This window comes from Xylocopa sonorina, chromosome 13 (genome assembly GCF_050948175.1).
Source record: "Xylocopa sonorina isolate GNS202 chromosome 13, iyXylSono1_principal, whole genome shotgun sequence".
Lineage (NCBI taxonomy): Eukaryota > Metazoa > Arthropoda > Insecta > Hymenoptera > Apidae > Xylocopa > Xylocopa sonorina.
This window is the reverse complement of record NC_135205.1, coordinates 4,077,490-4,098,340: the sequence shown is the minus strand read 5'-3', so window position 1 is coordinate 4,098,340 and position 20,851 is coordinate 4,077,490. Positions and strand designations below refer to the sequence as shown.

At 39.6% G+C, this 20,851-nt stretch overlaps 2 protein-coding genes across 4 annotated transcripts in view; both read left to right on the top strand.

Moving 5' to 3' along the window:
- Task7 (TWIK-related acid-sensitive K[+] channel 7) overlaps nt 1-11,711 on the top strand; it is an 86,181-nt gene extending 74,470 nt beyond the window's left edge. The window contains exons 1-5 of one of the 3 annotated variants that reach the window (XM_076906386.1): nt 8,950-9,390; nt 9,889-10,044; nt 10,353-10,696; nt 10,892-11,010; nt 11,351-11,711. In XM_076906386.1, coding sequence (XP_076762501.1) covers nt 9,264-9,390; nt 9,889-10,044; nt 10,353-10,696; nt 10,892-11,010; nt 11,351-11,615 — 1,011 coding nt within the window. In that variant the 5' untranslated portion in view covers nt 8,950-9,263 and the 3' untranslated portion in view covers nt 11,616-11,711. Of the gene's footprint in view, nt 1-8,949; nt 9,391-9,459; nt 9,524-9,888; nt 10,045-10,352; nt 10,697-10,891; nt 11,011-11,350 lie in introns of those variants that run through there. The other 2 variants (XM_076906388.1, XM_076906387.1) reach the window with 2 other exon arrangements.
- Nucleotides 11,712-14,400: 2,689 nt separating this feature from the next.
- Nucleotides 14,401-15,503, top strand: Rrp46 (exosome complex component Rrp46). The gene is made up of 5 exons (XM_076906224.1): nt 14,401-14,616; nt 14,677-14,790; nt 14,885-15,006; nt 15,084-15,227; nt 15,303-15,503. Exons 1-5 carry the CDS (start codon nt 14,517-14,519, stop codon nt 15,483-15,485), a joined length of 663 nt encoding a protein of 220 aa, XP_076762339.1. The 5' UTR covers nt 14,401-14,516; the 3' UTR covers nt 15,486-15,503.
- Nucleotides 15,504-20,851: the final 5,348 nt, after the last annotated feature.

Below are 20,851 nucleotides of genomic sequence, written 5' to 3'. Positions count from 1 at the left end.
CACGGGACTGACGCTATAGTTTCGAGATCTTTTCATTGAATTCGAACGCCACGAATATTTTAAACCTTAAGTCTCAGTCAGTCACAGATTTCTAGACGCGTTCGCAAATGGCGCGTGCTAAAAACTGACACAAATTGGACAGCCTTGAATATATACGAAGCCATGGAAGCGAGAGAAAAGTTTGTCGAATAAAAATTATTTGACACGAGAGGATCTATCTTACAGTCGCAGTCGCCTAGAAAAATCCTTCTCCCGCTTTCGTGCTTTCAAAGATATCACTTTCCAAGTCGTGAGTGTTATCGTTTCACCCCGCGCAACCCCTTTCGTCATCCCTGCTAAACGCGCAGTTCCAAGTTCCTCGCCGCACGGCTCAACCTTGAATTAATCGCCGTCAAATTCCGCGACAAAGTGTTCCACCGACGTCACTCATCTCGTACACATTGTTAGCGACGTACAATCCCCGTCGTTGGGCCGTGGTCGTAAGCCCCCCTGCATCATAACCGCCGTCCTGTGAAACCTCTTAGTCGCGCGCAAAGTCCAAGGTCCTCTATCAAACTTCCTCGACGAGCCTTACCTAACAGGTGTCACAGAAGTATTCATCGAAATTTGCACACGTCCGTGTGCCACCCTCTCGTTCGTTTGCAAAGACGCAAGCAAGTAGCTCGATTCATTGAATTTCGATGGTTCGTCGCTTCGTCGACTAGCTGATACATTATTTTTTCGGTTAACTTCAATACTGGTCGAGTCGTATGGGGAAACTTTTCGAGACCCGTCCTTGACTCCTGCGTCCCCCGCGAATTCAGCGTTCTGCGCGCTCGACTGGTCGTCGAGGAGTGCCAGAGCTTCGCGACTGCTTCACCCTTGGGATTAGCGCGGATTTCCGCTTCCTCTGAGCGAACCGCAACGCGTGCCAAGATCCTCGATGAGATTCGTCTGCTGAAATACGCTGCTATCGGTACGGTCCTTCCGTTAGGGTCTCTTCGAGGTGTTGTTGGATTCGAAGTGGCGAGTAAAAAATTGTCGCAGTGACTGGTGCTCGTTTTGCGCGGAAAGGGAAAGTTTGGACCGAGGATGGTGTGCAGTGGATGCAAAGGCAACTGGAAAATGATTAATGGAAGGTTTCTTAGGGTCAAGGGAGCGATTAGAGTCCCAGGAAACAGTAGACGATTCTCTTTGACAAATAATAGAAACTTGAAGTTACTTGTTCCTCGAGGCAACATTTTATCGCATCGAAAGTCGTCTAAGGAATATATTTTTGATAGTTTTACATCTCAACGCCGATTCTACCAACCAAGTTGAAACGTCCCATGAGTTGGTAGATATCTTCAAACCTCGCACGGTACTTTTATATGCAGACAGCATACATTTTCGCTCAGTTACGTGAAACATCCTATACGTTGGTCGCCAGGGGCCGAACGATTCGAGGAACCCGCTTATTCCCCAATGTGAGACGCGCTCCGAAGGACAACGCGGGGACGAAAGTTCGTCGTGATCGCGAAAGCAATGTCCCGTGGTAATGTTTCTCGGTGGCCTCCTCAAGGACGTCATAAACCGGCGTGGTGTGCTGCAGGTGAATAACGAAGAGTAGAGAAAAGGCAGCCCGTAGAAATCCTCCTGGGAGGCGCCTCTTCTTCGCGAGTCCGGGGCATTAAAGGGAACCGCGCGTTTCTTTTCTCCCTTAAGGCTGACGTTAGTCTTGTCTGGAAGCTCGTAAAAATAGGTCAAGCGTCGAACGATTGTCCGATCCGACGCCTCGCGCCGTTAACGGTTTGGTACGAACGTTGGCTCGGTTTACTCGCGAAGCAAATGTGCCAGGGTGTAAAATTATCAATGGTCTTGCTGGTCTGACTGATGAATCGGCGTTATTGAATTCGTGGACGTTTGAGAGAGCGATTTTTATTGCAAAATTCTTCGTACCATCTAATACCAGATATGTGGGTAGACACGAGTACCCTCGAGATTCGCGTGCAGAGCGTGTGGGATGGCTTGTTGCGTTCCCAGTCAAAAAGGTGGAAAGTTGTAGGGGTAGAAGAGATGTATTGAACTGGTTGTATCGATAGGATGATATGTTTACTTGGTGGAGCGTTATACAATCGTTATTACAGTATTCTGTTACATTTACTTGGTTCTCATGTTATACGTGAATCTTCGTTACTCAGTTTCTTTCCCTTACGGTGGAACCTACAAAAATCGTTATTATATATTTCTGTTAATTCGAAAAACTATTAAAAATGTAATGATACTGTGAAATAACTGTTGATTTAAAATAAAAATTTATTTAATATATGGTTACGATTTCACTGTGACGATCATGAATTAAGCGTACTCCTAATCTCTTTTATATGAAGAAACCAAGAGCTGGACTTCATGATCGTAAAAATACCAGCGGATGGACAAGCAATCGTCGGAAAAATGTCTGCCCCGAACGTTGAAACCTATTTACATGGAATTTCTCGCGTATCCACGGACAACGTGCAATCGTAGTAACGATGAACATCGAATTTTCATCGAACGATATCATTCCCAGGCGAACCCGCCTCTGTATTCGAGCGGCGATGCCTCGTTCGCTGCAAAATGCAGGGGAAACCGAGGCCCTCGCTGTTAATTCACGACGAGGCTGCACCCTAGAAACCGGCCGTGATTTATTGCCGATCCGTGGCACGAACTTGCCGTTAGATTCAAGGACATGCCACGATACATGGACTGGGAGTCAAGTTCAATTACTCTTCAATCTACTTGAACGATCGTACGGGAGGGAAACAGATACAAGTTTTATTGGTCAGCGGAAGGCACAAGTGGAGAATATGGCTGGGCATCCCGAGGGAATGATTCATTATTGCCAATTACGCAATCTCGGAAAGAATGGGTGAATAACAGGGAGGATAAATTCACAAGCAGCTATCCAGATTCCTCGCATGCTCTGCAGCTTTATTACCATCGCGTTCCGCTTCCTTTAATTGAACCAGCAGATAAATCTGATACTAAACATCGACCAGACGATCGAATGTAAATTTCGAAGGACGTTGAATAATATATTTCCTTTGAGTGACTACGATATATATTAAATAAATGTCTCGCGGTAGTGACCTGAAATAATAGTCGCAAATGAAACAAAAGGCTTCAAAAGAAGAGGCAGAGAAAGGGGCTCGGTCGCGTTGTAATAAAACCCCGAGCTGAAAGCTTGTTAGGGCGCGTAAAAGTGAGCGTAATGACAAGAGCTCGACGCGGGGACCAGCGATCACAATTACGGTATCTCATTTAATTACGCGGAGGGTGCCCGCAACGGTTGCAGACGCATCCAGTCCTGTTACGATTGAATCCAGCCTGCGAACCAACGCCTAAATTACGCTGCCGCGACCGCGTTTCAATCCTCCTGGCTAGATTTCCGGTAAATAATATTTTGTTTTGATAAATCATTTGATCGATCGATGCTGCAAGGATGGTCGTATTTCAGAGCTCGTACAGCTGATGCAGGAAATATCGTTGGGATCGGATTTATTGGAATAATTTGTTAATACCGCGTGAAGTATCGGTGGATGTTTAAACTTGACAGTTTTATACATACAAGCGTAGAAGGAGTCGTTGGAACATAAAATCTCGTTTACGTTACGGGGCGTGAAACGCGACGAATTTTCGATAACAAACGGGCATTTCTTTTCGCTTCTAATTTTACGCTTTTCGAACCTGTCCGAACTCGGTGCATTCATTTCATCGTCTATCGTAACGTCACATGTCCTGATAATTACACGTATCTACAGTTTTTAATTTTATGTCATTTATTTCTCGCTTCCTATACCCGAAGTTCGTTCGTGCGATTCATCGAGAAACGAACCAGTTCCGTGTCACAGACGAGAGATATTCAAATTCGCAACCCTCAGCTTGCTATCGAGCAGAAGATAATTTACGAGACCATCGAATACGAGTACGTAAAGTGATTTTAAATTGCATCATTTCGAGCGACTCGAAGTCGAGTGACATGACTAATTCGAGGAACCCAAGGGACGTTCGACGTTCTTTTCGCGGACGATCAGTGGAAATCTGAAGCTATCCGCGACAAAAAACATTTCACGTCGGTGTTATACGTAGTTACACGGATCGCTCATCGTACGGATAAATTCGCTGTCATGCCTGGGGGTTTTTCTTTACATGGGAAATGGAGAGCGGAGAGTGCATTTACTGGCACCAGCCACGCCCTTTTTGCCCCGTATGAAAGCCTGACATTGACGCCTTGATGTAGTCGCGGCAGCGAGAAAACGGAAGCGGATGGGAGAGACTTCCGTGTTCGGGCAATTTAAGACGTTCTAAGGATGCCTTTTAAGCCGGCGTAAAGCCGGCAAACATCATTTTTTCTCACAGCGACGGCTAACTCGTTCTTTTGCATCAGCTGACGCAGAGTTTACGACATGGCGTACTATTGGAGCTTCCAAATAATTAGCCCTTGAAATCTAAGATTCATATACTTGAATCAAACATTATTTAATTTAATTAGACTACGCACGTTTTGAATTTCGATGTTACATCAACGTTAAGCGAGTTCACTCGAATGACGTCTCAGATGATATTACCAGTTACGATTTTACTCGTTGTATTAGCTACGTGTTTTTCTTCTCTCTCCAAGTCGTCACGTTCTTATATTCGAAACAGATTTCAATTATTGTCGCGGCTTATCGCCACGTTTCCACCGTTTCTCCATAACACCAGTCTGTTTGTGCGATGATAAAGGTAAAGCAAGCGTGTTTCCAAAGACAGGCCATTCATCAGCTCCCTTTCGAGTAGATATTCCGTCTTCCCCCCCAGCCTTTCAGAGGGCTTTCTTCTCGCCCTCGTTTATTTTTACCTTTCTTCACAGCGATAAAGCGGAATGTTTCTTTTCCTTCGATACCAGCTGCAGTATCCGTTTTAGACCTTATTAAATTTTTGATTTAACGTCCCGTTGAATGGTAACTGCCTGAGCCTTGAGATACTTTTTCCTCCTCCCCGTTCGTCGAAGAATCTCTTTTTATAGCTGAAAGAGAGGACGCTGTTTGTTTAGCAGATTTTCGATGGCACGAGCGATCCTTACGTCTCGCGTGCTTCTAAATCTCTCGCGCATTCGTAAATACGTTCAGCGTGAACCGTTTCAATATCTCGCGCGACATAAATCTCGTTCAAGCTATCGAACATTTATGGGAGGGAAATTATTCATTAAACATCTGGCGCGATGAAATCTCGTCGTTCAATCGATACTTGCTTCGTTTTTAATTAATCTCCGCAAGATTCGAAATACCTGCTCGAATAGTTGCAATCGTTTCGACATTACGACCAAATATCCACGAACGTAATCGTCGACTGTGTGTACCATCGGTAAAAATACAATCTGGCGAAAGTTTCCGGAGGGTCATTGATCAATCGAACGTCAATTTCACCGGAGTCAGACGTCGCTGTAAACGAGTCAATGCTAAAGTTTAATTACTTTCCGCACTTTCTGATATCATCTTTTATGCCTAAATCCTCCTTTATTGTTGCTGAAATTTCATCTGAACGAATGCAAAGCAACTCTCAATGAAAGATCCCTTAATATTTACGAATCTAATTTCGTTGGGTTGGTCAAGAGTGAATTAAAAAAATAAATAATCTATGCCCAAGGATCTCGCGTAACCTTTCGATGTTCCATTCCATGGCGTATTCGGAGCGTATCACGTTCAAGGCGAATTCTGACGCACGATCGAAGAAGAGTGCAATTTCTCCGATAAATAAGGCGACACCTTTAACGGTCGACGAAACACACGGTAATTCTCCTGGTGCTTCACCTTGCAGGGAGTCCGTGGGGCGTTTGTTATTAGCGGTGCAACTATGGCACTCGCGCGAACTGGATCGCTCGTCCGCGATGGTATCTGCGTGCAAATAGTCGAACAGTTGGGTTCAAAGCTTTGTCCGGTGTGAAAGTGTTGGAGCCAGTGGGTTCCCCGCTGAGATGAGCGAACAATTTCACGGGAGGAACGTACTCGATCGATGAGAAAAACTGTTATTATTTCGTGTGGGTAGAAATTGGAATTCCTTCAACTTCCACAATGTTTCATACTAGATTTTATTGGAATATCGAAGCAGAATCTTCAGCTAGAGATGGTAGCCGGAAGAAGAGATATTAATATGTAAAAAATGCTCAAAGGTTTCATTGAAACGATCAAAAGTGATTCGCGAAACTATTTAGGGAACTATTTTTTACGATATATACGTTGCTAGCGATTTATCGGGACTCCAGCTGTGGTAGATGAACGTAAAGTTTAGCTGGGGTAAACGTTTATACCAACGTTTGTATGTTAAACGCGTTTCAGAAGTGCGAACCGAATTTTATGAACCATTTAATACGTGCATCTCGTCCTTTCGGCTTGGTGTTTGATTGCTTGCTTTCGAAATAGCTTCTAAATCAACTTATAGAATCTCTGAACGAGATGGAGATATTCAAAAACAATTAGTCATCGAATTTTTATTTTAAAGCAATGGCGCTAGTGTTTCACGAGGGATTTGCGAAAATCGCCAGCAGACGCGACGGTCTTGTTTCATTTCTTATAGGGTTCCATTGGCGCAAACAAATTCTCTGTTCTTTATCGTTCCAAAAATATCCGACAGCTTGAGTTTTCCAGCGGAGAGGAGAAAAGCGTAAATTTCCGAAATATCCGATAGCGACACGTCTGGAATAGCATTTGCAGACTCCACTTGGCTCGTGGCTACGTGACGCTGATCCTTTTTGTTTTCCGACAATATGGATTTCTATGCGCGAGGCTATACGTATGGCTAGTTATCACGAGGTCGGACCTTCTGTTTTCGCCAGTCGGAGGCCGTAACTCTTGCTCGTAAACGTCTCTTTTTAAGACGTGTAACCGCAATGAAACTGCGAACGTGAAATCGTAGCGCCATGTGTCCAGCAACCGTGAACGCCCTTGAGGAACACCCTCGAGACCGGCGATAAGTCCGATCCAATATTAGTTTCGCATAAGCACGGACCCAGGTATTTTTACATTCTAAGCGCGAGAACATTTTTCGAACGTTTTTTACGATTGACGCGCGCACGGTGAATTCTTGTTTGAATGCAATTTATTTTACGGTTTCCGGTTGAAGGCTCGCGAAGGTCGTTCGCCTTTAACCTAGATCCGCAGCAGCTACGTTCTTGCCTTGTACACCTTTTTTTTCTCCGCTCCTGCGCACTTATCTCGCCCGAGCTGCTCCAAGGGAATTTCTTTACGGCTTCAAACAAGACGCGACATTCTATTTAACGTTCCACTAAAGGGATAATTCCTCGAATACTTTGCAGGGGAGTACAATTGGAAGAAACGACGCATAACGCACGTTGGATTTTAATTTCGAAAATATCCACAATCCCTGGAATTCCATCTCGTCTGGTAGAAGTTTTGGTAAACGAGGCGAATGCCGGGAGAGGAATTTCCTGGTCGCACCAGGACGCATTAGCATCAAATATAAATTAAACGAGGTTTGAAGTAAGCGATAGCGACCTGTGAACGGCAAATAATTGCATAAGCAACGACGAAGCCTAACTTGGCCGTAAAACTGGAGCACCGCACCGCCAGCAACTCGATTAGACGCGAGTCAGTTCGGAAAGTTAAACCGAAACTGCGCATCGAGGTAGCAAGTTCCTTTTAAACGATACCGGTTATTTGAACAGGTAAAGAGTATCTTCGTCAACCCTTTCGGTCGATAAGGAGTCCTTTGAATTATCTATGAGGCCTGGAAGCGTCCATTTTTACTTGGTTACATCCGTTTTGGACTTGTTGAATACTGTGTCTGATTAATAACCGACTCAAATTACTGCAAAATTTTATTTCTATCGACAGATCATCATTTTCTGTATAATAATTTTTATTCGTGTTATTAATCTTTATACGAAGTTCTGTTTTCAGTTGTACTCAATTGAAATGAATAAAAAACTAGTTCTTTTAATTAAAATAGTCGTTATTTATGTTATTTATAGTTCCATGATATATCTCTTGTAAGAAGAAGGGTGTAACATGAAAATAACGATGGAGATTTAAATTGTCACGAATTTAGTTCACGCAAATACTCTGAACGACGGGCTTACTCTATATTTCGTTTATTGTCCGCTTTGTGATCGACTCGTACTACTGAAAGACCGACTTTATCGTTTTCATCTTCTAATCAATAAATATTACTCACATTTTCATACAATTTGCTTATCTATTTGTACAATTACACTTTTATAAAAATATTGCTTTCACAAATCATTTACTGTAAAATTACAATTACCATTAATGATGTTACAATTTCAAAAAATTACATTTCCTTCAAGTATTTACCACTCTACGACATTTCTATCTACATTATCATACATAGCTATCAACGATATCAGTTCCTCCTTATCAGTGCCTTTCCAAGCATGCCGGCTGATATCAGACTGACTTGTACTACTGCAACCGCTCTTACCGATCATTCAATCAATAAACGCAAATGTTACCTTTATAATATCACTCAAAGGTACCTCGTATCATAAAGTTATCATACCTTTCAATACCTCCAAATGAATAATACTACCAAGAAATACTTGTTTCGCAAATGGTTTATTCGAACTACTGAAAGACAATGTATCCCTTATTCTACGAGCTTTCGCCCTACATTATTACTACTTGTCAGTAACGATATCAATTTTCCTCTGTCACTATCACCTTAAAACACTATATTCTCAACTACTACTTCCATCTGCATTATCATTTGTTGAACAAAAAGCCAACAGCATTAATTTTCCTTTATCAGTCTCCTCTCGAATGCTTGGTCCGACTTTCAGTCAACCTGTACTACTGAAACATCGTCGTTACCGATAGCCAGTCTCGCGATATCAGAAACGAACCAGCCACGTCTCCATGGAGCTTATTCCAGCACGCACGCGGCTCTGATCAATACTTCGTCATGGCCGTGTGTCGCCGAGGTGAGCGTCGTCGTCGAGCGAGTTGGGTGTCGCGTTGGGTGCCTGGCTTTCCTGCACGCGTCTCGACGTTTCTCACGGCCGTTCCCTCGTGACATGTCGCCGTGGCATCGATAGCGTCGCGTGATTGAGAAACGGGCCAGGAAAGAGGGAAATGTTGCCGGCTGTTCGCCTGGTCTGGCGAGTGGCATGAAAAGGAGCGCGGCGCGTGTTCGTGCGGGCGTGCAGCGCGCAGAATAAACGTGACGGATCGTTGCGAGGTGCGCCGGGCGACGCGGCTTCTACGAGACGACACGATCAGTCACCACCGCGGTTCGCAGCATTCGCGAAGATGAAGAGGCAGAATGTCAGGACCCTGTCGCTGGTAGTGTGCACGTTCACGTATCTGCTGATTGGCGCGGCGGTGTTCGACGCGTTGGAGTCGAACACGGAGAGGAAACGCTGGGAGTTTCTCTCGGGTGAGCTTTCACGTGTCGGTATTTCAGCCTCTCGTTGATAGATAATACGATACGTTTCCGAGGCGACGAAAATTTTAGGGTAGAATTGTAAATAGAGAAGAATGGGATGCGTCGAAGGTACGAACGATCCAAGGTATTTGTAAATTTTGTTCTCATACGCGAACATTTTACGATACGATTGTCAAAAAGCGACTGGTTAAATGTAAACAATAAATTATTGGTAAAAAGGTAGATATCGCCTAGCTTGAGTTCTGGTAATATAAATTAGTAGTGGAACAGTGGATTACAAACATGGACATATGGTATTATGTATGTGTCAGGGGGTGGGTTTGTTTTCCTCACATGTGAATGTACGATTGATACGAAAACGAGCGAGTGCCTATCGAAACTAATAACGAAGGCTAAAAATGTAGATAAAAAGGAAAGTTTTACGGTTGAGTTTGTACAGAGAAGCATCTCATTAAATTGCATTATGTTTATTTGTATTGATGGTTTTAGAGGTTCGTCGGAACATGATAAAGAAGTACAACATCACGCAGGAAGATTACAAGATGCTGGAGATAGTAATAATAGAGAACAAACCGCACAAAGCCGGTCCGCAGTGGAAATTCGCGGGCGCCTTTTACTTCGCGACACTTGTGCTCGCTATGATAGGTAAGAAATACCTCTCAGGATGCCTGCTATATGCGTCGCGGTTGCTAATTCGCGTGGAGCGGGAATTAAATATATCGTAGGTGATCAATATCGAGTCTCAACCTTGGACTTTTCAACGTGCTGGTATTTACGTAGCCAAATAGGTTACTTTATTTTAAAAATTAAATGCGAATAACATTTTCATTGGCTATGCGAATCAATATTGGCCATTCTCGATAAGTCAACCTAGTAGCCTTCTGCATAATAATTAAATCCCGTCAACGAGGATGATAATTTAATTGCTCACTTAATTAACTTTCAATTTCGAGGGTATGGACACTCGACCCCAGTGACGATAGGGGGCAAAGCGTTCTGTATGGCGTACGCCATGGTGGGCATTCCTCTGGGACTGGTAATGTTCCAGAGCATCGGTGAACGCTTGAACAAGTTCGCCTCTGTAGTGATCAAGCGGGCGAAAACCTATTTAAGGTATCAGAAAACAGATGCAACAGAGATGAACCTGATGCTAGCGACAGGTTTGCTCTCGAGTATAATCATCACGACTGGGGCAGCTGTGTTCTCGCGTTACGAGGGATGGAGCTATTTCGACAGCTTCTATTATTGTTTCGTGACGTTAACTACCATCGGTTTTGGTGATTACGTCGCTCTACAGGTAGATATGTATCGATAATCTTAGTATTCTCGAGATCTTGTTTAATTCTACCTACTTTAGAATTCTATCGAAATTCTAGTTTAAAATTCCATCAGTTCCCCCGATGAACTTAGTATGTCTGAAATCGAAATCGTACGGTTAAAGATAAAGTGTAATAATTTATTAACTCCATCGTTTCCGATGGAAATATTACAGAACGATCATGCGCTTTCCAATAAACCTGGATACGTGGCCTTAAGCTTAGTCTTCATCCTATTCGGCCTCGCCGTCGTCGCTGCTAGCATAAATTTACTCGTACTCCGGTTTATGACGATGTAAGTACGCGTTTCTTTAATCCTTGTCCCCGTACACGTATACCTATGTATGCACATATATACTCACATGTCGTACATTTCTTTTTACTTACCATCGCTGTCTTTTAAAACCCCTGCCTGTGTAAATCCAGGTCACGTAGCACCTTTGGGTATTACACCTATAAAAGGTTCCGTATCCGTCAGAATATTCTCATCGTTTAAGTGGAAAAATGATCTCGTTCTCGATATTTTTATTTCACTCTTAAGTTGGACACAGAAAACATCTACATGAAAAAAACTGTACACCCATTTTTACGCATAATGTTCGCGTAACTAGCAATTGATATTACTGATCGAACAGGAACACTGGCGAAGCTCGTAGGGATGATAACGAGCTTCAGCCAGCTTCCCACCAGGTCCTGACTTTAGACGGCGAGGTGGTCGCTGTCAACGGTAAAGTATTGGCCGGCCATGTGCCTATCATTCACGACACCGAGGACTGCGTGAGCGTGTGCTCGTGCACGTGTCTAGGACCAGCGAATTCTGAGCTTCTCGACCAAGGGTACCAAGGGTACAGGCCTCCTTCGACTTCTGCCAGTCTCCGCGTGAAACGTGCATCCGTCTGATGGAAGGAGTTCCGTCGTCGCAGTTTACGTCGTCGATTATCCAGAGCGGACAGCAGAGAGCTGCTCGGTATCGACGTGTAAAGAATCGACTCGAAAATGAAAAGAAGACGAAGAAAACGAGAAAAAAAAGACACCTTACCTAGCACCGAGTTTGAAAGATGAAGATGGAGTAAACTCCGACGGAATTCTGTGAGGATTCCGTATGCACGATGATTCGTTGGACTGATGTTGAAGAAAATGTGTTCTTAGGATCTACCTTGAAGCGTTCCAGGACGCGTTCACGCATGTTCATCAATTTTTGAAACCGTATTTTGAACGAAACTGCAGAAGTTGTTACGGAGAGCTGATTTTAGGAATCAAGCACGAATTAATCGGCTGATATTGTAATATTACAATTAGAGGTAGAAGAGGAGAAATTGCGAGGACGTTTATAGACGATTTTGTAACGATTTCGTACATTTCATATCGTTCCACGTGTATACTGTTCTGAGGTGAATTTTGAACGAGTTCTAGACGCTGCTGTGTATTGGACAACTTTAGGAGCTACGAGAACCATAGGGTAGTCGAGTTCTGAAAATTGTATCGATATTAGAAGCTAAAATCGATTGCCAAGAGGATTACTTTGTCTTTATAAAGATGCCATCTTTGGGTGATTATCATTTTGCCAAAATTTTATTTGCGAAGGGAAGACGATTGGTAAATGTTTAGTCGCAGCTAACAAAAATTCCGTAATTCTTTGAATAAAAAGAAGAGGAGCAATACGAGGATCTCTTAACAGACATCCGTTACTCCAAACAACAGTTCTCTAATTTTTCAGATTGTTTTCCAAGAAACTTGAAAACTGGAAGGTGAAAAATTTCCAGATTCTGCGTTTCTTCATCGACATTCGGAGTGTAGCGATGCCAAAGTGATTTTTATCAGAGACAAAGTAATTTTATTTGGTAATAGTCAGAGAAACGAAGATCGTCGCCTTGATTCTTTCGAGGTTCGAACGATCTCGAGTATTTGTACGTATACATATAAGCATACATATAAATCACGAACAGAACAATACCCTGGCCTCGGTAGCGTGATTGTTAAATATATACGACTCAATGTTTGTACCAGTAGATATAAAAAATGAGAGAGGAAACGTGAAAGTCATCGTACGGCTACGATAAACTTGTGTAACTCGTCGATCGGCGAGATTTATCGGAAATCGATCTTAGAGTTTAGGGAGATTTTGTAGCTAAGAGAAATCAAGATCGTAGATTATTCGAGGCGATTTACGTGTACACGTATACACGTACACATTGTTGATTCGATTCGATCGTGAGCCACGTTGATCCTCCTACGATCGCAACTCGAACGATACTAATTTTATTGTACTCATGACGCAAACCACGAAAGGAACGCACCTGTGCGTTGTATTTTTTTAAGCGACTAGAGGATATACTAAACGACAAAACAAACAGGAATATCCGGGAAGACTGATAGTTGAGATTACATTTAACTGGGCTAGCTATTATTTTTTTAATGGACAAAGATTTTTCTAGACGCCTTTCTTAACCCTCCAATAGGTTGAAATTTCTAGCCAATTCGTACGTTATCGACATTTATGTATCTTGTTTTGTCATCTATTGAAAATAATACGATAGAATGCTATTTGATCAAACGTGTTAACGTTTATACGTTTAAATATGAACTTGAATCAGCGGAGGTTTAAGCTGTAATACATTGTGAATACTTGAAGTAATTGCAAAGTGGTTCCTAGATACTTTCGATGTTTAAGATATTACGAAACATTAGAATCATAAAGGTATCGATATTTTAGGGAGAACTTATTGTTAGTTAGATATTTTAGATACTGATTTCTAAACATTTCCACCAACTAATGATTAGAAAAAATTAAGATGTTCGAATATTTCAGTATTTCAAGTATTCGTCTGCAGTCTAGATGTCTAACAGATGTTAAATAGGACCAGAGGTTTTAGACAAATATTTAAAATGTTTAAGTCGAAGCACTTTCAAACACTTCGATATATAAGCGAGTGTTTTTCAAGGCCAATGCTCAAAAACTACAAAGTGCATTAAATTCATCGATCAAATTGATTGGAGGGTTAAGCTGATCATATTTTATCTTTGTTCTTCCTAATTCGAACTTACAGTCACTAGAGTACGTATACTTATATGTAGAGGCTTCGTTTTCTTCCAAAGACGTGATCTTCTATTTTCGTCAATTATATGAGAGTCGATTCGAGCGATCGATACACGCACAAAAGCAGTCATGTTCATTTAATAGAAATCGCAGCAAAATCACGAATCGTCATCGAAATATAATCGCAAACATACATACGTATATGTATATGTATGTGTATGAACAGAGTAAGCACCCGTTTGCATACATGTACCTTATAACACTTGTTAGTTCGTAGATGCTCGTCGTATTGTAGCGACGGCATGGGAGTGGGTATATTTTTTATCGTCAACAGTTTTTTAATAAATGACACAGTTAAATATTGCGTGTTCCCGCATTTTCTTCTTTTCTGCCATGTAATAATGTATTACGTCATCTGTAATTTAACATAAACGTTCCAAATCCTTCATTCAGGACTTGGAACGTTTAAGAATTGAATTGCAAATGACTTAAATTTAACAAATAATCTTTAACACATGATTTTGAGATTAGTTGTGGTTTTTTTTGTACAGAGCTCTACTCTGTTTTTCTTTTCGGACAACAGGCTTGTTATTATCTCGCTGTCGATAAAGCAGGTGGTAGCTAGTTCCTAGGGAATTTTTGTTTCCAAACATTTACGTCCACGCTACACGTGCTTCATTGTTTTTAATCTCATAACCTCTAAAGAAATCGTATCCCGCCAAATATAGTTCAAGAATTTAAGTTATAAATTTCACGAAGAAAATATGTCTGAAGAGGCAACGGAGAACGAGTGTATACTGCGACCAATAAATTGTGAATTAAATCAACTTTCTATGCCTGACGGATCGGCGATGTTAATGCAAGGTAGTTTAGATTTTACTATCACTGTTATTATTTGTAAATAAACATATAATTATAATATAGGTGAGACGGCAGTAATTGCTGGAATCTATGGACCCATAGAAGCTAAACCACAAAAAATGATTTATGATAAAGCATCGGTTGAAGTGTCATACATTCCTGTAAAAGGACCCGGCAGTAAGTATAATTGTATTTTTAATATACTTTGCAAGCAGTTATATTGTTCGATAATGTAACATTATATGTATAATCATTTGATTAATTTTTTAAGAGGTGGATGATAGAATGACAGAAATGTACATAAAAGAGACTTGCGAGGCTGCAATAATTGTTACTTTTCATCCAGCTACAGCGATATGCATTAATATACAAGAAGTAGAAGATTCTGGCAGTGTACGACTTATTTTCTATACTTTTCAATTGTAAAGTTTCTTATTCTACAAAGTAATAACTATAAATTAATTTTACAGATATTAGCATGTACAATTAATGCAGCTTGTTTGGCTCTTATTAATGCTGGTATTCCAATGAAATTTACTATTGCAGCAATTAACTGCATGATTGAAGAAGATACAGGAAAAATTATAATGGATCCTGATAATATTCAGTTACAAGTATGTAGATGAAGGAGTGTATACATATCTTTTTAAGTATAAAATAAAATTTAATTATTTGTTCGTTTATTTTAGAATGCAAGAGCAGAATTCACCTATGCATTTGACAGCATCAAAAAAGATGTTATATGCTGTCATACTGCTGGTCAATTTACAGAAACAGAATTTTTAGAAACTATGGATAAATCGAAACAAGCTAGTCAATGTGTATTTGATTTTTACAGAAATCTTGTAAAAAAATATGCAAATTTAATATAATACATATTTTTCTTGGAACGTGTTTTATGTATATAATGTGCGTATTTTTCTAAAAGTCTTTACGTGTTACCTGCGTGCTCTGAAATACCGATTGTGCAAAAATCAAAGGTTTTGCCCTCTACAATTTTGAGAGAAAAGTGTTCAAAAATGATATTCAATTCAGCTATTAGGTTGGTAAGTCGCAAGAAAGATCCATGGATCAGTAATGTATGCGTATAGAATGAACTAATGAAAAGTTGTGTTAACATTTTTCTAATCAAAAAACCCACGTTTCGTATCCATAAAAACCAACTCCATCTGTATCATTTCCAAGTTGGTACCACTTTCCCTCAAATATGTTATATTTGAATTCTACCAATCACGATCGCCTATTTACTTTGAGCGGAAAGAATTCGGTTCGCTTCCTTTTTTTTCTTGTGCTTTTATCGTGAGTGCATCTCTTGTTAACCAGTAAGTATTAATCTTTTATACGTACTGTTAAATTATATTTTATATGTTACAAATGTTAAAAAAAGAAACAAAAGTTTGAAAACCACGCGAATTTATAATTTGTTACGTGTATAATACGTAATATCTCGTTTTCAATGGCAAAAATTATGGAAATATTAAATGATTATTATTATACGTGTTCTATACGTAATATAATTAATTAAGTACGTTTGCAAATGAACGAAATAGCAAAGAAACCGAATACGATATGGTAGCGGAGTGGGGGATTACGTTCGGTCGCGTTCGTGTCGCACGTGAAGTTTTCCGCCAATTAGTTCGTGTCGACATCTTCTATCGATAAGATGTGTCGAGCCGCGCTCCTTTTTTCGAGGTACGTTTGACGCTTATTAATTGCGTAATATTCTTAATTGTGATACTATTAACACTTTCGTTCTATTATTAATATTGTTTAAACATTACACACTTAATTAACTACTTATTAAACATTGTAATTGTAGCTATCGATATATCTTTGAGTTTTACTATCGTACACTAATTCAAATTGTTTTATTTCCTTTTGTTGCAGATCCTTAAGCAGTTATATCTTTCAAAAAATGGATATAACGAGTAATTAACATCGTAATCATTATTCAATAACGACCAATGATGTCTTTGATGGAGTTTACATACGTGTCAAAAGGACGCGTAAGGAGACGTACCTCTAGTTGGATGACCTCTGCTGTTGATAATACGTGTCGAGACACGCTTCTATTTTCGAGGTACGTTTACACGTTTATCGAATGCGTAGTATTTTCAATGTGATTCTATTAACGTATTTACTATATTATTAATTTTGTTTATTCAATGACTTATAGCCTTAATTATTATAAAATCTCGTCGTAACTAATTGTACTTTTGTAGATTTATTCGAATTGTTTTGTTTTCTTCTGTTACAGGTTTTTAATGAGTTGCATCTTACAAACAATGGATATGGCGAGTAATATTGCAGTGATATCTAAAAGAGGTGACAAGAGGAACGTATGGTATAAATTTATATATCTTTTTTTATTGATTGTTTGTTAACATTATTTGTTAACATTTTTATTGATTATTTGTTAACATTTGATATATAATTCATACTGTATACTGATACATAATTGATATATTTGATAAATAATTGATAGTGTATAACAAATAATCACAGTAGAATTTTTATAGATCAGTCATGTTATATTTTTATGTGTTCATAAATAGTTTATAACATTTGAATATATTTTACAATATATTCAAATTTTACAATCTATTTTATTTATGCATAATATTTTATATACACACATATATATATTTTTACATAGCTGAATAATTTAGAAAGAAAGTAATATTTTCTTTGATAGACGCTCGATTAGGAGAAGACGAAAAATAATATAAAAGTATAATGTGTTGTTTTATTCTTACCCTTGTTTCCCCATGTACAATGTCTTTCTTTCAGAAAATTTTGGTGACCGCGCGCAATGCGGTCGGTAGAATCAGTGCTTGTTCCGATATAGTTTTAATATTACTTAGAGCACAGCTGCTCTAATTTCATTCACATTTTTTTTTTAATAATCATACGCGAAAAAGTAGAGTCAGTGTTTGATTCGTATAAATGGCAATAGCTTTGTAGTCTTTTATTTTCTTTTTTTTGTTCCTATTTTTTTTTTTTTAAATATTTGCTGCCTTCCCAAAGGACTTCGCTGTGCTTCAAAAGCCAAAAATGTAAGTATCTTTCGTACTTTACTTACAATTCTAAATTCGTTAAACTTTTAATCTTTTTCGTTGCAAAATTAACATAATTTCGATTGATTTATTGTAATCAGTTACAAAATTAATTACAATCAAGAAAATTAATATAAAACATTCCAAGAAGGACTTTTAAAGGCCAAATTATAATAATGTGGTTTCTATTTAAGTTTTTTCAGCTACTTATACTACGGATTCAGCTGCCACTTCTGCATCGAGGCTTCAGCATCTCCGATGACTTCACCGAGGCTTCAGCATCCCTGATGACATCCCCTAGGCATTGGTAACGTCTTTGATGACTTCTCCCACGTGCCAGCAACATCTCAGATGACTTCTGGCTGAGCTGCTCTACTCATCGTTCTGTGAGTCGCATGCGTTTAAGTTCCTCTGGTCACTCAATCATGTCGTAGGACGAAAGATCCAAATCGGCACGAGTGACTGGTTGTAATTACGTAGAATTTATCTGATGAGCACAGTGACCATGGATATACAATGGATACATCCATGAGTAGTAACATTTATTTTATGTGTGTTATTTATTAGATTAGGCTAGGTCTTCTTGCACTTCGCGGTTTTAAATGTGATAATAAGTAGTAATATTTGATAATTATTAAACAAATAAATAAGTATGAATATATAAGTATTAACTAAATAAGTATGAATATTACAATAGTTATATTAGATATGAATATATATAAAGGTGCAATATTCTTATGAATAATTATATATATCTATGTATATGTAGTAATAATATATTTTGTGGATAAATAAGTAATATATATGAAAACTGCTTTGTCATAGCAGTACATAGTTGTGAAGTCGGATACCCTCCGACTTCGTATCTGTAATAATTATAATTAGTGTCCAATAATGTTGACAAAGTGCATCATTATTGATACAAAGACATGTAATATTTATTTTAATGTTGATTTAATGTGAGAGAAACTATCGAGTTTGTATTTATTGCAAATTGAATGCATAAAATAAATCATATATATGGTGACTATCATATATATGGAATAGATTATAAATATATAGTGTAGCTTTCATGTAATTAAAGTCTGATTTCCGAAACTATGTTCATACACATGTGCAAGAAGGCATTTTGCATCGAGTAGATCTTGAAGTCAAAGCATTGAACTTGAATATTATTTTCATATTTTAGAATGATTGCTTTGATGACGAGATCGCTCGAAAATAGTACATATCTTATAAAATTAGATTCGATTCTATAGTTAAATTGAATATTGTTCGAGACAATGAGAGAGACACTTTCCAATTCCTTCTACCATTGTAATGTACGGAATATAAAGTAATTAATTTTAAATTTAATTTTAATTTCGAATTCAACTTTGATCTTAAATTTAATTGTAATTTAAAGTTTATCTTCAACTTTAAATTTACTTTTAATTTGAAGTTTAACTTGAAAACGAAATATAATTTTGAATTTAAATTTAATTATTCTTGCTAGTCAATAAATGAACTTTGCGTTCATCGTCGAGTAGCGAAGTGTTACCACTATAGCGTCCCAGTATTGGCCTCTATCCCGTTGCGTAAGGCCCTTGGTTATTCCAAAAGGCAGACGGGGTAGTCCGTCACCCCCACCGAGGGCATCGGTAGTGGTGGACTGCGTACTAAGATTACTGCACTGGGTTCACTGCCGGCTGATTGGGCGTATCCCAATCCCTGCCTCAAGGAGAGGTCGTGCCTGGGTGTCACCGTAGGCACCTGGTCACGTTAAACATTTCGCGGACGTGAAAATACGTCAAATGGTACTGGTGGCTGTAGTAGTAACCTCTTATGGGTTTGCTTTGCTCCTTTTTAAGATCTCATGGGGGGGTGGGTGCGCTTCGAAGGAAGGGATACATCCCAAAGGGTGTCGATCATTTTTGAGGGTGCAGAATCTTTCACTTTGTTCGCGTCGCGCCGCGTATTTTAATTCTATTCTAAACATTATAATGTTACAATGAATTGTCAAGCTTCTTTCTCATTTCTCGATCACTATTTAATAATTGGTAGTTAGTTACTCCACTGCATAGAGCATTTCTAGCTTCGTGTCCGGTTAGTTTGTTAACTGTCGCTATAGCGTCCCAGTATGGCGCCCTGCCCCGTCCGTAAGGCCCTCAGCTATTCTGAAGGGCAGACGGGGGAGCCCGCCACCCCCACCAAGGGTATTGGTAGCTTCGAATCTCGCTTAGGGGTTCGCGGCGCGCTAATTGAGCGTATCTCAATTCCTGCCTCATGGGAGGCCGTGTCTGGAATGTTATTCGATGACATTCTGGTCACGTTAACCATTTTCGCGGACGCGAAAATGCGTCAACGACGCTGGTGGCTATAGCGGCATTATCGCGTATATTTGACTTGATCATTTTTAAGATCATGCCCAGGGATTACGTTTGAAGGTACTGTAAAAAAATCCAGCGTGTCATTGTTCAAACTCTGTGCAGCATAATAACTATCAATGAATAACTTTCAACGAGGTGTTAACCATTATAATTAGATCAGGATTTTTAGGTTTAACCCTTTCCGTGTTCATTGCCTGGACCGCACTCACGTGCCCAGGTGCTACTTGGGTGAGGAAAAGGCGATGGGCACGATGGTTGTAACTAATGAAATGTTTTTTTCGCGGCTGACGAGCTAGTGTATCGTGCACGACGTATCTTCCACATTGTGTGTGTGTGTGTGTGGTTAGGCCGTGGAAGTGCGTCGTTTCCATAGAAACAATTTACTATTACTTATAAGTGGTACCAAATTTATTCTTGATCACTATAATAGTACCAATTTCAATAAAATTCTCGTCGCTAATATAACTTCTGTGTTCGATGAAAAATACAGATTTTTCCAATGTTTCAAAGTTCACATCAAACATACAAATGTAGATAAAAACGCTTTACTGGCGTTGTACGCAATGTTCGCTAGTCTTGTCAGTCGATTACAGCAGTGGTACGTACCCTTAGAGTGTGAAAGTTGTATGCCAAGCTCGGGTGTCGGAGGCGTCCCGGGACGTTCTCTCTAGTGTAGGATTTTTGCGCCCGAGTGTTTGAGTGAGAAATTTCCGGGGGCTGAATGAATGTGTTGGTGTGAATCTTTTGCCATTTTAAATATAGCGCTAGGTAGGTAGGTAGTTTACTTCTGGTATGTTTGTCTGTTAAAAATAA